The 16,233-nt window shown below is 38.3% G+C and overlaps 1 protein-coding gene across 2 annotated transcripts in view; it reads right to left on the bottom strand.

The window, feature by feature from the left end:
* Positions 1-16,233, bottom strand: part of PRKN (parkin RBR E3 ubiquitin protein ligase) — a 781,894-nt gene that overhangs the window by 403,957 nt on the left and 361,704 nt on the right. For both annotated transcript variants that reach the window (XR_008465680.1, XM_054196729.1), the window contains exon 5: positions 15,880-15,963. Coding sequence is in view for 1 of the 2 variants with exons in the window: in XM_054196729.1 (XP_054052704.1) it covers positions 15,880-15,963 (84 nt within the window). In the remaining variant the exon portion in view is untranslated. The remainder of the gene's footprint in view (positions 1-15,879; positions 15,964-16,233) is intronic.

Genomic DNA, 16,233 nt, shown 5'->3' with positions numbered 1-16,233 from the left:
GTGAACACATCTGTTGGCTCCCTCAGTCCTCTGCACGTCTGTTTCTATACACTTTTCAAAGAAAAGTTACGGCTTTTACAGCTACTTAGAAAACTAAATATTTTAAATTAAAGTTTAAATAAACTGCACAAGTTTTTCAGGTCAGATTTCTCTCAGCTAGAAAATCAGTTGAAGATGATTCTCACAGAATTCCAGCTATACAAATGCTCCAGCAAAAACCGTGAATTACAAGAATTAAGTTATCACAGCAAATCCTTATTGACAGGTTAGTGATCCTGCAAGCAATTGCCTACCAGTGTTTAAGATAAAGCTTCCAGAAATCAATCTGTTTGTGGGTACCACCTCTAACACTTAAAAGTCATAGCACCTTTAACAGATATCTCCACAGTGAATTTTGTTATTTTTCCCCTTTACAACCTTAAATTCACGTGGAGCTGATATTTTTGTTTGAAAAGAATGAGATATGCACAATTACAGCTTCTTCTAACGGCACCGTAATAGTGGTGTTCAGTGAGAAGTTATTTCTTAGTAGCTACCACACAGGCATTAGAAGTACATGGCTTTTCTTTAAAGCAGAAGACAACAAAACCCATTGATGCAACTGTAATACTCCTGTGTCAGTTCTGCTGTTGCAATGGTGGGGTAGCAGGAGTGAGACAGCTTTATGCATCAGAAGGACGAAGGCTGCTTTTCGCTAGAACACTCTTTCCTCCTCTCCTGGCAGCAGTTTAAGCACATGCAGCTTTTAAGAACAATTTGGAACCACAGTTACTTTGCCTTCAGAACATCAAGCATGGGAACTATAGGTAGGAAACATATTTTATGCCAAGGTAAATTTTATAGCAGCTTTTAGATCAAACAGAATATATCACATAGCGTGTCAGCCTGCAAAATGACAGTTATTAAACACTCAATAACAGTACTTGCCAGATGTGAATGAAGAAATTGTGCTCTTCCACAGAAATGCTGCCTGACATTTCAGGAGAGACTCCTATATAACCATACTGCACCCTAACAAAATCACCTTCATCTGGTTTGATTGCTGATAGATGATTGCAAGAACATGTTGCATGCTTGAGTGGAAATCCAAGGTTTCAATCATCAGTAATGAATTTGCAACAGCTGCAGACAGTAGCATATTGTTTATATGTCATGTGCAGTGAGCAACAAAAGATTCAGCTAAATTGTTACTGAAATTCATTGAATTACAAAAAGCAACCCTTGAACACATTAGATATGTTGCCACAACGCATGCAAAAATACGTATAAAACAAGCCGTATTTGAAAAAAAATGTGTCTGATTTGTGAAACAAGTGATAGATCAAGCACTATGTTAGGGTTTGGAGCAGATTCTACTGTATCTTCTTGAGTTTGTTTCTCTAGTTTAATATAGTAGCATTTCATTCATAGGTTTCAATTATTGCTTCCCAATTTGTTTACATCCCTGAATGCCTGCAAGCTTTCTAAAACTCTAACAAATCAAATGCACAAAGGGTATAATCCCCTCAAAATAACATGCAGAAATTACTTGTGGAACAACATAAACAGAGTAACTGTAACATTACTCTCACTACTAGGCTCAGGACCATATTATGGCAATAACACATGGTACTGGGAGACACACACCTTCTTCCCACTTTCCCCCCTAGCATAAGAATTTGATATACTGAATTTGGAGTTCACTTCCCTTTAGTATTCATGCTAGGAATACATACATAGGTACACACACACAGAATGTAAATGAGAAAAATGGAGCCTTTTTATAGATTTTATAGGTTGTGACAAATATCTTGGTCATATTCATCCTTTATATCTCAGTCATAGTATCTGGCTTCTCTAAGAAATCTGTTCTGGTAACATTTGGTTATTTCAGGAATGGCCACACTAGACCACAGAGCAGTCCATCTAGCTCAATTATCTCATCTCTAATAGGAAGTTAACAGTAGATGCCTAGAATGTGTGTTAAAAAAACAAACCAAAAAGTCTAGAGTTTGTTCTCAAGCCCCAATAATTTGTGACTCAGAGACTTCCTGAAATAGAAAGGGTATCTTCACATTTAATTGTTCTCAGTAGATTTTTTTTTCATTAGTTTGCTACTTTTTGAACCCACTGTAACTTCCACAATATATCATGGTAAAGAGATCTGCGGTTTAATTATGTACCATGCAAAGAAGAATCTCCCTGTGGTTGTTTTGAACATCACAACAACTGGAAAAGAATACTGTATCAGGCCAAAACAGGGATGTTATAATCATGCAATGTTAAGTCTTTACGACTGCCAGTGCAGCATGCATACAAAGTGTGTTCCTTGCTGCAGTACATCATCAACATGTTTTTCAGACATTTCTAAAAGTAAAATCTCTTAGAAGTACTACAGGTGCATCTACATTCAGCTTGGGTTTGCTAATACTATCTAGGTTTCAGCATAGTCCATCAGATTAGAGGGGCTGTAAATGATCTAGGATTTGGTCAGATGAACACAAGCTGTGCTCTGCTCACTTTCCATAACATTGAATCCTTGATACTGAGAATCTCAAGGAGGATACAAAAATGATCATTTATAAAACATTAACTGCTTTTGCAGTGAATCCAGAGGCATCACAAAATTTGAAGAAAAGCTGTTGACTTGTTAATCTAAAGCATTAATCCTGCCAAAACTCTCACTGATTCCTGTTACAGGACAAGTCTTCAACTCACCTGAAACTGCCCCTCATCAAATTATGAAGCATTACACTATTTGAAGATTTTTTTTTCAAGAATTCTATCATTGAAGGAGATGTGAAGTTGTATTCAAAACAGCTGCTTATTTTTAAAAGGCAGTTCTGAAGGATCAGCAAAACCTAGTGGCTGAGAGCAATTGTGCTAAGGAATTGTTCATATAAGACAGAACAAAACAGAAAAAAAAAATTCTCTGAAAGCACACTTAATGCTTATGTTTTCAGATAAGGTTTTCTGGAACTGAACCACAGATGCAGAAAAATAATGAGCAACAAAGGATTTTATTTTTTTCTTTCAGTGGCAGTGTTAACAACTTAAGAAGAACATCAAAGAGCAGAGGATTTGTTTGAAGAAAGCGTTATAATCTTCAGCATATTTTGTTTGATCTTTTACAAAATCGTGACATTTCCCCATATGTGAATAGAAATGGTGGTAGCAATACATGAAAGATGAGCCAAACTTCCCGAGACCATTCAAAAGAGTATAAACACATTACTTCCTCTGGGTTTGCCAGAGCATCTACATAATTCAATCTCACAAAAGTTATTAGTAACTCTTTACTCTGTTGGTGAGATGAGAAAACTGACAAAAAGATCCAAAGACCTAACTTGATCTCAGTTTAAGGATTTTTACAGTGCCAAAAATAACGTATTGGTCAAAAAAAAAATCTACTTAAAGAAACAGTCAAAAGAAAGATAATAATTTAATATATAACTTCTAAATCATATTTGTTTGCCGGTGGTGGGTTTTGACACAGATGCCATTTGTGGCCCACAAAAAAATGTCCAATGTACTGTAGAAATATTCTGTTTCTACACTGGGAAAGAGTGAATAAGTATTCACTTTTCATTTTTATTTTTCTTTGAGTGAGTAGAGGTCTTAATTTCAAAAGCTTTAAACTTTCTTTCCAAGATAAATAATTTAGCTTTTTTTTTTTGTCCTTGTATAGAATTAATTCTATTTTATAATTCAGTTTTTATCTATCATTGATTTTTCTGCACCAAGAAGTGGAATAACATAATTTCTTTATAAAGGAAAAATTGATCTACTCCAGAATGAGGCTACTTTGAGAATATCTGTAGAATAATAAAAAAAATAAGATCTAATTTTAGTTTCCTAAAGAGGTAACTGAGAAGAAATGTAGAGTTGAAATAATTTGTAACTATAGTGCGAAGAACTCCAAAACATATTAAAGATCTATAAATACTATGAAAAGTTAACTGCCTTGTTTCTTTCTTCAGTAATCAAGTATTTCAAGTAAGCATTTTTAATCAGTAATTGCTATTAAGGACATTAATTTAAAGGCCTGGCAAAAATTATGATAATATAATCACAGCACCTGGTTATTCAAATGTCCCATACGTGCTGTTTTCAATGCTGTTTCCCCTCTTGGCTCTTTTTTAGAAAGTGCACTGGTGCCAAAACAAAACTAAACCACCCACATTTAGAGATGATTTAAAATAGAGAGCTTTACAGGAACAGAACCACATCTTGCCATAGTTTAGGGCAGCCTTATATGCGGTAATCTAGGTAATTACAGGCACGTAAACCTGACACCAGCCCCGGATAGAAGAAATAGCTAATATGGTACGTTATTAATAAAAAAAAGGAAGTCTAATTATTGTCAAGCAACAAGGATTTATGGTAACTAGACTCTATCAAACGAACATGACATTTTTATGAGATTACAAATTCAGTGGAACAACGTAATAGCGATGTTTTAACTTACCCAAATTTGTGTGTGGCATTTGATGTGGCACTGACACTTTGATTAAGAAACTAAAACACTATGAGATCAATGTTAGATGGATTTAACTGATATGTTTCAAAATGTAATTTCATACAGTGAATCATTAAATGTCTGTTTTTCAAGGTGGTCTTGCAATGATCGTCTCTTAGCCCTATGCTATGCAAATTGTTTGTTAAGGATCTGGAAGAAAGCATAAAGTAATTACTCATACATTTTTCAGATGGCACAAAATCTGTGGGAGCAGAAAATAATGAAGAGTCACTGTCAAAGCCACATGAAGAGCTCACTCGGCTGAGATCAAACACATAAAATGCATTTGAAAAATGAAGTCACACCTGTAGAAATAAGGGCCATGCATGCAGAAGTTCCCGCGATGCAGTAATTTGAAATGACTGAGGTTTCTGGTGGATAATTAGCTGAGTTGGAATCCTCACAATGGCATTATGGTTAAACTGTCTAATAAAACTGCTGAATATCAACATAAGTAAGCAGACTATATCACCTCTGTAGTTAGCACTGATGACATCACTGCTACAACTGTGCCTGGTTCTGATGCGTGAAATTTACGAAAAGTGTTAAAAATTGGTAAGAATGCAACAGATAAAACATCGTTTTAATCAGTTGTTCAGTTATGACTTACCTCAGAACATTGAAGGAAAGGATAAGGTATAGCTGAACTTCAGCCTATAGAAGCCAACATGAAGAAAGAGAGGGCTCTTGATAATAAGCAACAGTAGACAGAAACTGAGGATAGACAAGCTGTAGCTGGACAGAAAATCTGTACTAGAAATAGACCATTTTAAACAGGCAAGGTAATTAGAATTGATTTATGCAGTTAATTTGTTTAATTCATCACTGGCTTTAAGTCAAGGACATATGTTTTCCTGAGCTATATGTTCTCATTCAAAAAAAAAAAAATCTATTACTACAGGAAAGGATCACAACTTGTGTTACACAGAAGGTTAGGCGAAATGACCAGAATGTTCCTTCTGTTTGTATATCTATGGATGACTTATTTCCCACCCATACATGCCAATTAAATAATTTGAAGTTTCTGTGATGCATAGGATCCCCTTAGTGTGTCTTTCAGACTTCATATTTTGTACCTCCTCAGTTATGGATTCCCAAACAATTCCATTGGACCAGAGAGCATCCTGAAATGGTAGCACATGGACCAGATTGCCTTAACAAATCATGCTTTGTGACAACTGTTCATCATGGAAATAAAGGGGAAAAAGATATAAATAAATGAAACAACACAGAATTGGAATATATGGAAAGAAGGTAAAACATGTACTAACATGTCTGTGAAAGTTTTTGGAATATCAAAGCCAACGCATGCTAAAAATCACTTTTCTAGTTCACATAATTTAAAGAGTAGATCAAAGCAATTGTGTACAGGCTTGCATTTGTATTATTACGTGTGATACGTATGCTACTGTGATTGCCTAGAAGGCTTGAAAAAAATCTTAAAGATGACATTTAACAACACTATGATATTTGTTTATACTGTAAGGTATTGATTGTCTCAGTCATACATATGGATTCTCAGTTTTTTCTATGGAAATTCATGTCAAATAACTGACTTGACTAATTTATGATACAAAATTAATGATTAAGGTGCTACTATGTCTGCTCTATGGTTATTCTAGTTTTTGTAAGAAATGTATGTACATTAACTGTAGTTATAAACTTAAAAGTTGCATTGACTTTGGTCATTGTTCTGTTTAATTGGCTAGGCTTTTACAAGACTCCTCACAAACAATTTAGGAGCTTCTTCTGTTATGCAAAAGGAACTTGACTGGGGATGTCCAAATTGATTCTCAGCTTCACCATGTAAGCATAAATCAAGACAAAGCATTAGATGTGAATAATAGGACAACTTAACTTAGTGATTAAACAGAGCCATTTTAATCTTTAATGTGGTGAATGGATAGGTTTATGAAGGGAAGAGAGTTTAAATCAGAAAACACGCTGAAATTGTTTGCCTATTTGTTAGCTCTGGACCCTTCTTAAATCATAAAACAGGAAAGACAGTAAAAGTACAATGACGGGTCTGGTTTGCTTGTTACTTAACTTGCATTTATGCTTTAGTCGTTTTCCTTGCCGTAAGAGAGTATAAGGGTTCATAAACAGTAAAAGCAATGGCCCCAGAGTCTCTGGTAAATGAAAAACACTTTGAAAAAGACTTTGAAACTTGTATGAAGTTTGAATAATACTCTTCTCAAGTCTGGATAAAGAAGCTGTCATAATCTTACTTGACAGGTTGTGTTAAAAGAATTCTTATCTGGTATTTTAATTAGCACTCCTGTTGCATCATAGTCACTGTGAATTATTTTATTTTTTTTTTTTTTAAAGAATGTGATACCTGGACTAATTTCTAATCTCTAAGGCAAACTAACATGGACAGCAATGAAATAAAAGAAACAAAAAGACAAGACATTTCTTGGTATTAAGAAACATCTCAGAATTTTTACAATTACTCACAGTAATTAAAAACTAGACATCGAAAATATTTTAATGGCTCCAAGGACAGACACACATGGTTCCTTTAACAAGCCACATCATTGTAAACAAAGAACAATGAATAAGTAATATAGCAACGTATCAGAGTCTTCCTATACTGAGATGATAGTTCTTTAGTTTACTATATTCACATTTTGATAACATCATTAAATTTACTGCTTTACTCCTGATACTCTAACTGCTACAGAACTTATTTCTGTTCTCACCTGAAACTGAGGTCTGACCTGATCAAAGCAAAATGAGATGAAAAAAAGTGAAGCAGTTTCATCTGAACAGTGCAGTTTGAGAAGAATAGCTTTGGATGCTCCAAAGAAAAAGCATTTGGTAAGCTGCATATTTAAAGCATCTGTCCTGGTTCCGGTGGGGATAGGGTTAACTTTTCCTGGTATTCCATGCCATGTGAGCCACGCCCACCCTGAGCTGCCGGGGGAGGGGGCAGGAAGTTGCTGCTTAAAAGCGGGCTGGGGCGGCCCGGGTCCGGCCGGCGAGCGGCGGGGGGACCGGCGGTTCCGTAATCGCGTTTGTATATTCCCCTATCCGTGTTGTTGTTGTTGTTGTTGTTGTTGTTGTTGTTGTTGTTTGCCTGTTCCCTTTGCTGTTCTATTAAACTGCCTTTGTCTCAACCCAAGAGTCTTGCCTTTTCTTACGATTCTTCCTGTGTTTGGAAGGCAGGAGCGAGCGGCACGTGGTTCTTTGTTGCCGTCTGAGGCTAAACCACGGCAGTCCTTTTTGGCGCCCAACGTGGGGCTCGAAGGGTTGAGATAACGACAGAATCCAACTAGAACGTGGAAAAAACGGTTTTGGTTTTTTTTTTGTATGCATTTATTTTATTAGGTAAGTAGTCACTGGTCATCATGTTGCTTGGTTTGTTCTCATGGCTGTGTTACATAAATTCCTATATGGCTTATGTACTCCCTGCGATGCTGTTTACCATGTCTGGAACAGGGATGAGGATTATCATTCTGCTGTCCTGTCCGTACATTGGACACCGTCTCTCAGAATTTGTTAATAATTTCCCCAGCACTTTTGCCTCCCTTTTCTCCTTCGGGTCAGGTATGACAGCTTTTGAGAATTTTGAATATCCTTGGGATACTCAAACTAGCGTGTTCCTAGTGCTATGTCTCCTGAATACGTTCCAGGTCTTGTTTAGGGTTAAGCGACTATTTAAGACTACCACCCGGAGATCTGCTCCGAGGCTGGATAGTCAGGGGTGGCATGGCATGTGGGAGAGCATGGGCAGGTACCTAGAGAACTACTCACCTCCAATGGTCTGGGACTTTACCCCTGAACAATTACAGGACCCTGATAAAGTGGTAGAATATTTGAAGGGAAAATGCTGTGGCTATTCTAGAGAGGCACAACTCACCGCGCTGTGCTGGGCCCTGGCCAGTATCTACCAGGCACTGCTCAGAATTATGCAGCACCCTCAAGGGGAAGAGATGGAAACCAGACCGGCGGCCCCTGCGGCTGCTGCAGCCCCTGCGGCGGCCCCTGCGGCTGCTGCAATCCTTGTGACGGACACTGCGGCTACTGCAATCCTTGCGACAGACACTGCGGCTACTGCAACCCCCATGGTAGCCACTGCCACTGAACCAGGGAACCAACCCATGCCAGTATCAGTTGCCCCCATACAGAAGAAGAAGTACACAAAGAAATCAGTTCGCTTAGTAAGAGATGATGATGAACCAGGGCCATCACGAGAGCAGGAGGAAGAGGCAGAACCAGAGATAATTACTCGATCCCTATCCTTGAGTGAGCTGCGGGATATGCGAAAAGATTTTAGCCGACTTTCAGGCGAGCACATTGTCACCTGGCTGCTCCGGTGCTGGGATAATGGGGCCAGTAGCCTGGAATTAGAGGGTAGGGAGACCAGGCAGCTGGGGTCCCTGTCTAGGGAAGGCGGCATTGACAAGGCGATCGGGAAAAAGACCCAAGCCCTCAGCCTCTGGAAACGACTCCTGTTAGGCGTGAGGGAGAGGTACCCCTTCAGCGAGGATGTTGTATGTCAGCCAAGCAAGTGGACTACCATGGAAAGAGGTATCCAGTACCTGAGAGAATTAGCCGTGCGGGAGATGATTTATTATGACTTGGACAATGCAGACTTACCCACAGACCCTGATGAGGTGCGATGCACAAGGCCCATGTGGCGGAAGTTTGTACGGAGCGCACCATCGTCATATGCCAACTCCCTGGCAGTAATGGAATGGAAAGGTGAAGAGGGACCAACGGTGGATGAGGTAGCTGGCCGGCTCCGGCGATATGAAGAAAGTATCTCTTCCCCCCTTGTCTCAGCTGTGGAGAAACTGTCGCGGAAGGTCCAGCAACTTGAAGAGAATATGTCCTACTCCCCACCTGCACGGGCCAGCATCTCAGCTATTAGAAGCAGGCATTTCCCCACTCAAGAGAGAGAGTACAGAGGGTACACACCACGAGGCACCCTGTGGTTCTACCTGCGGGACCACGGAGAGGACATGAGGAAGTGGGACGGACAACCTACTTCGATCCTGCGGACACGGGTACAGGAGTTGCAAGGAAGGACAACCACAAAAGGGGATCCCTACAGGAAAAGTGCCGCCCCAGTTTCCAGTGGGCCGTTCCCCAGACAAAGCAGAAGGCCTGATCTTGCTTCTGATCCTCTTGAAGGAACTTCCAAGTCATTTATGCAAGAAGTGAGTAATGGATACTATGACCAGTATTAGGGGGGCCCTGCCTCCGGCCAGGTGGAGGAAAGGGACAACCGGGTTTATTGGACGGTGTGGATTCGATGGCCTGGCACATCAGACCCACAGGAGTATAAGGCTCTAGTGGACACGGGTGCGCAGTGTACTTTAATACCATCAAGCTATAGAGGGGCAGAACCCATTTGTATTTCTGGGGTGACAGGGGGATCCCAAGAGTTGACTGTACTGGAGGCAGAAGTGAGCCTAACTGGGAATGAGTGGCAAAAGCATCCCATTGTGACTGGCCCAGAGGCTCCATGCATCCTTGGTATAGATTACCTCAGGAGAGGGTATTTTAAGGACCCAAAAGGGTACCGCTGGGCCTTTGGCATAGCTGCTTTGGAGACAGAGGAAGTTAAACAGTTGTCTGCCTTGCCTGGTCTCTCGGAGGATTCTTCTGTTGTGGGGTTGTTGAGGGTCAAAGAACAACAGGTGCCGATTGCTACCACAACGGTGCATCGGCGGCAGTATCGCACTAACCGAGACTCTCTGATTCCCATCCATGAGCTGATTCGTCAACTAGAGGTTCAAGGAGTGATCAGCAAGACTCGCTCACCCTTTAACAGTCCCATATGGCCGGTGCGAAAATCTAATGGAGAGTGGAGGCTAACTGTAGACTATCGTGGTCTGAATGAAGTCACGCCACCGCTGAGTGCTGCTGTGCTGGACATGCTAGAACTCCAGTTCACTGGAACAGTGATGCTACCATATAGTGGAATTTGACCCCTAGAAGCCATGTATAACAACCATACACCAATCATTTAAAAAAAAAAAAAAAGGAGTAAAAATAGATAAGTCGCTAAACTAGAAAATAAGTCTTTGCTCTGGACACAGGAGATTGCTTGATTAGAAGTGTATACTGATATTTAAGAAAACTTAATACTCAGAGATGCTTCTGTAAATTCACAGAAGTCCTATTGCTTCTTGTAGAAACGCTTCGCTGAAACCCAATACGTTTTGGAGACTGGAGAAAATACATAAAAAAAACCCTATTCATTTATCATGATGGACAGTTGATGCAATCTTCATCAGGAATGAAGATTTCAACATAATGGTAGCGAGACATCTCATACCAGGATAGAAGTACCTTCATACTTCCATTAAAATAATATTCATGTTTCCTTATTCACAATGGCTTAAACCATATCTGACCTATAATCCTCTTTAACCCTTCCAATATTGTTTCTGAGTTTTTAAAGTCTACAGCAACTCTTTCAGCACATCAAGTGAGAATCTCAAGAACACATACAGAACATTAATACCATTTTCCACAAGTTTCTAAAAATCAAAACAATTTGCCCTATATTTTGCCTTGGAGATATGACAATGTCTTTCAGAAACTGACGCACGATCACTTGAGTGTGGGACTGATGCGTAGCTGATTCCCAAGAAATCAGCACTTCAGTGGTTTTCTTTCTCTGCCTACCTATCGAAAGTGCCATATTATTTCTGTGGCTCTTGATGACTTTGAATAGCGGGAGTCAACGAAGAATAATGTAATAGCATTTTTATACACAGAAGGAGAAGACACCTCTTCACAATCAGTAATTCACTTCATTGTATGATAAATAGGAAGTGTTTGGTATGTATTTTAGAGAACTGCAGAAGTTTGAGCTTAGTAAGAACACTTCGGTAATATTTTATTTGAATAAGAAAAGGTATTTACTGACTGAATAAAGAGTTTAGTATCATATGTATTCAGATTGCTTGTAAGGACAAACCTGAAGCCACCAAAATAATATCATAAATACGTTCCCCCCTGCCCCGCAAAAAGAAGGAATAAATACTAGACCCTCAACAGGATAGCAATTAAAATTTCATTTGAGGTACAGTATAATTTTTGTTCAACTACACGCAACAGCTGTATTTATTCAGCAGAGAGCATATGGTCCAATTATTACCATTACACTGAAAACAAAACCGAAACTCAAGATAGCTCCAATAGCTCCACTCACTCAAGGTTGCAATTGGTTGAGAAATAGCTTGCTTCCGTTCATTTCCCCGATTTACTGGAACTGATTATTTATAATGCTCTGAGAAAAGCAGCAGTTTAATTTTAACTCTGAGGTATGGTACATTTACTTAACATAAACTCTACATCACCAACACTATATTTTGCAAAGCTTTTTTTTCCTGTTTATCTTCTTGGAAAAATTAGTGTGATCTCATTATCATGATGTAGTCATTGATTTGGACAAAGTAATTATACAAAACAGTTCTAAGATTCTTTGAAATATTTAGAAGTATTAAACAAAATACTGGAAAACTTTGAATCCTTACTTCAAATACATCACTGTATCACCTTTTCTCTAAATACAAGAACATTCCACTAAATATGAGAATAATAGGTTCATTTCTGTCTTTTAAAGAAGGAGAATACAAGCCTTTTCACGGGACTCCTTTCTTTAAATGTGGCAGTAATCTTTGCTCTTCAGTCATGCAGCCATTTGGGAAAGTTTCTAGGCTAAGAATACACAGGCTGACAAAAAACGTAGAGCTAACCATTTCTTCCTTTAATGAATCCTATTCTTTCAAAAATAAAGAGAAATAATGATGACATGAGAAATCAATACTTCAGTTCTTCAGCATTTCCTGACACTGAAACTAAAAGCACATTCCTGTATGAAGGAAAAAACGTCTCTTCATCCGTAGAACAAAGTTTCATCTCCGTCTCGAACAAGCTTTCTGCTAACATTCAGGCACAAGAAGGACCTCAGAGGCATATGTGAGATTTCTTCATGATATAAAGACTAGTTGGTAAATCATATACTAATGAAGCTCAAATCTCACCTATCAGTAAAGCCTTTATACACTTTTTACGGGTCTGTGAAACTTGAACTATGGTGCTGCTCTGTATTGAACAAAGAAACCTTTGGCTACCTAGCTAAGTGACAAAAAATCAGTTCAATCTATTCAAGCTGTAACTAAATCATGCTTGTGTGAGAGCAGTATCTGGAATTTCAGAGAACCACACCTGTTTCCATAGCCTGTGGGTTACCCTTTTCAAAGAATACAGAGAATTACAAAAAGAACTCAGAAAGAAAAGCAAGAAAACATGTCTGAAAACCCAGAGCCTGGAGCATTGCTGGTGCTGTCAATCATGTCTCTAGAATAAGTGTCTACCTGCACAGCTACATACAGTGCTTCTGGCTGAAAGTGTTTTGAGACAGCTACCAAAGTAAAAGGTTCTGCCTCATTCAGTGAATGGTCCTGGTTTGCAAAAGAGCTTGAAAGACTCCAGTTTGATCGTCATTTAAAATGTGTCAGTGTGAATCAGGTAAAGTCAACTTTTCCTTTGTCAATTAATACACTTGAAGTTTGTTATAAAAGTGATTTGAGTGTTCCACAATGGTGGTAACATAGGTGTCCACACCAACTTCATTATTTTGAAACTGTGGAAGTTCAGAGTGAATGTCTTATTTCTGATAGACTGTAATTAATGTGAAAAAATAATGAATGCAAATGTTTCTCAAAACACTGGACTGTTCATTTTGCTTCATAAAAGTAGTCTAACACTAAATTTCATAAAATTCTGAAATCAAAAATATCTTTTCAAAATCCACGTTCTCTGTTAAGACCCTATTTTCATCTGTGTTTTTAAGCTTTTGTATTTCTGGATAGACCACACAACTACCCAAGAGCCTGTTTCCCCAGGCTGTGGCATAACAGCCTACAATTGAAATGAACATGAAGAGAACCTGTCCCCAAGGCAGCACAGGGGACTGATATCCAGCGTTCCAAGTTCTCCAATTTCTCAGTCAGCAATAAGTCGTATCTTAAGGTGTTACAGTTGCAATATTCACCTTTTATAAATATTTCTCTTGCATTTGTTTTGCTCATAATTATGGACTATAATAATAAAGCATCACAAAATACTTTTTTTCACTCCAAGCTCAAAAGAAGTTGGAATCACAAATAAAGCACATAGAGCATATGCTATGAAAATTTAAGTTCATTTTAGCTTATGTTGAGCAAACCCAGAGAAATTAATCAGATAAATTTCATATTTGTGAGCATACTGGGAGATATATCAAATCACAGTGCACTTATTATTAAGGTATTCATTATAACTTTTGGCAATAATTTACATATTTTATTTAACCAAATTGAAATTTGATTTCTATTGCTTTCTAATGTTGTCAACTACTCTATTTCCATATTTGCAACCAAAAGAATTAAACACTGTAATTTCTGGCAAGAGACTAATTTTATATCAAAATGCATACAAATTAGTATTTTAGGAAAACACACATTGCCTCTCAAGGCTATGTTGCAAACTGATGTTTATAAGAACTGGAAACCAATGAAAAACAATTTTTAAGCAAAACATTTATGTCTTGGGAGCAAAATAATGGAGGAATCTTTTTTTCTTTGCTCAAACAGCAGTATTTGCAGTTTGTTGATAACTGACAACTAACAGTCTCAAAGGTTCTTTGTTACCCATCACTGTAAAGAAGCACGTACACTGTGGAGCTATTTAAGACAGACAAAATATAATTGCACAATTTTTTTCATGACAATGCAAAAATGAATACTTAATCATAAAGTGTGACTTAATCTCTGAAAGATTGTAACAGCCAGGAAAAGCTTAGAGGCTTCAACTTGTGAATTAGTCAAGGTTATTTTCTCTCTTTTCCAAGGAGATATGGTGCATTCATGAAAGTCAAAGGCATGAAGTTCTTCATTGATTTAAAAAGCTGAAAACCTCTGCTCAAGATCTTTGGTCTACTTTCAAGAGGGGAAAAAAAAAAATAAAAAAAATTGTCTTTCACATGTAATGGAAAGGAAGTTCAGCCAATTCCTAGGCCCATTTCCAGAGGTAAGATCAAACTAGTCCCTAACTTCTGCAGAGAGTTAATTCTGCCTCCAGATGATAGTACAGAGATGACATTGGCAAAGAAGTGCAAGTGATCTATCCCAGGTGGGTCAGCTACATCTTCCTTTGCTTTTGTGGTGGGGTTTAACCAACCGGCTGCAGATCATCTCAGGAACCAGCAGGAGGTTTTATATTTGTAGTACATATGGGATTTCGTAACAAGTGAATGACATCAAGTCACTATGACTTCGGGTAGGAAAAATTCTGGGAATAGGCACAGTACAGATAGTAAAACTGTTTTACCAGAGCAGGAGAGTAACAAATTCCTGAAGGGGATCCCTCCTAGCAGAAGCCCAAAAGCTGAGAGACCTCCTTCTGTTGCCTGTGCACGGAGACAGACATAAATCCCATGCTGTTAAAACAACCATTTGTTGTCTAAAATTAGATAAAATATTTCTTGACATCATCCACAGCCAAACAGGAGACACCTGTGGAACCGCATGGATGTACTACTCCACAACTGTCTTGCTAGGAAAGACAAAGAGAAGGCTACAGCAGAAGAGGTGAGGGCCTCTGAAGGAAGGCGCTTATGGTGTCCCAGTCTGCAAGTCTTTGATGAACAGAATCCTTTCACACGTACAAAGTTTTGTGTTTGTCTTAAAAAGCTGTGTCCAGAAGGAACACCTCAAATTAAGCTTTTTCCTGAGAGTGAAGTACCTCTTAGACCTCTTTAGTACCAAATGCTATTGAACTATATCTAACACATGAAAAGATATAAGTATATAAAAGTAATGTTTTGAAAAAATCTTAATTTTTAAGAATTTGAGATGTCTATGCTGCTTCTTACTCAGGCTTTTCATTGATGTCACTTTGAGAAACACTTGAAGTAAACAACAGCATGTGGGAGAACAGATTGTAAAGTAATCAACAGTGTGAAGAATCTGCTTCTGTGGACAAAGCCTGAATATCTGATATGAAAGATCCGATATGCAAGATGACACAGAAATTTGAAGCTTTCGGGGCACTGATATATACACAATAATTATAAAATAAGCATTGACATATAAATTCAAGTATTACATTCTGCAATTAATGTATGCATACTGGAATATCTTCAGTGAATGAGATGGCATAACATGATTTCCTCCTTCATTCCAAGAAGCAACTGACCAAGTTCCTCCTTTTTGCTAAACATCGGAGATATGTTATCTGACACTGAACAGCTCTTTTGAAGTGTACCTTATGTGTCAATTTACATTAATTTCTGCAATTTTAATATCGTTAGAATTGCTACAAACAATTATTTTTGTAAGTGCTATAGTACTTGGAGAAACACGACAAAATCTTACCGCTGTGTCCCCATTGCACCTCTGGGACTGGCAAACACCTCTTATTCTGTTGGAAATCAGCACGTCGTCCCAGCAAGATGGACCCTTCAAAATAAAACCAAAGCATATAAAGGCTTTAATCCACCTAGTAAGTAAATATAAAAGTTGGTTTTGTTGCCTATTTTCCTACCCCCTTTTCTTTCAGACTTTAGCTAGGCAGTTTTATCATGTTTACACTGAAAAAGTCCAAACAGATTACGTGACAATATTCATCAGTAAAGCTCAGTCTCTGACAGGACATACAGTCCCTGCATCCTGAGGTCAGAGTTGCGAATAGGAATCACACAGTAGGTATGTTTTCTCAGCTTAAGACAG

The sequence above is a fragment of the Rissa tridactyla genome, chromosome 3 (assembly GCF_028500815.1).
Source record: "Rissa tridactyla isolate bRisTri1 chromosome 3, bRisTri1.patW.cur.20221130, whole genome shotgun sequence".
NCBI classification, from domain to species: Eukaryota; Metazoa; Chordata; class Aves; order Charadriiformes; family Laridae; genus Rissa; species Rissa tridactyla.
Note: the sequence above shows the minus strand (reverse complement) of the source record. Positions and strands in the feature narration are given on the sequence as shown.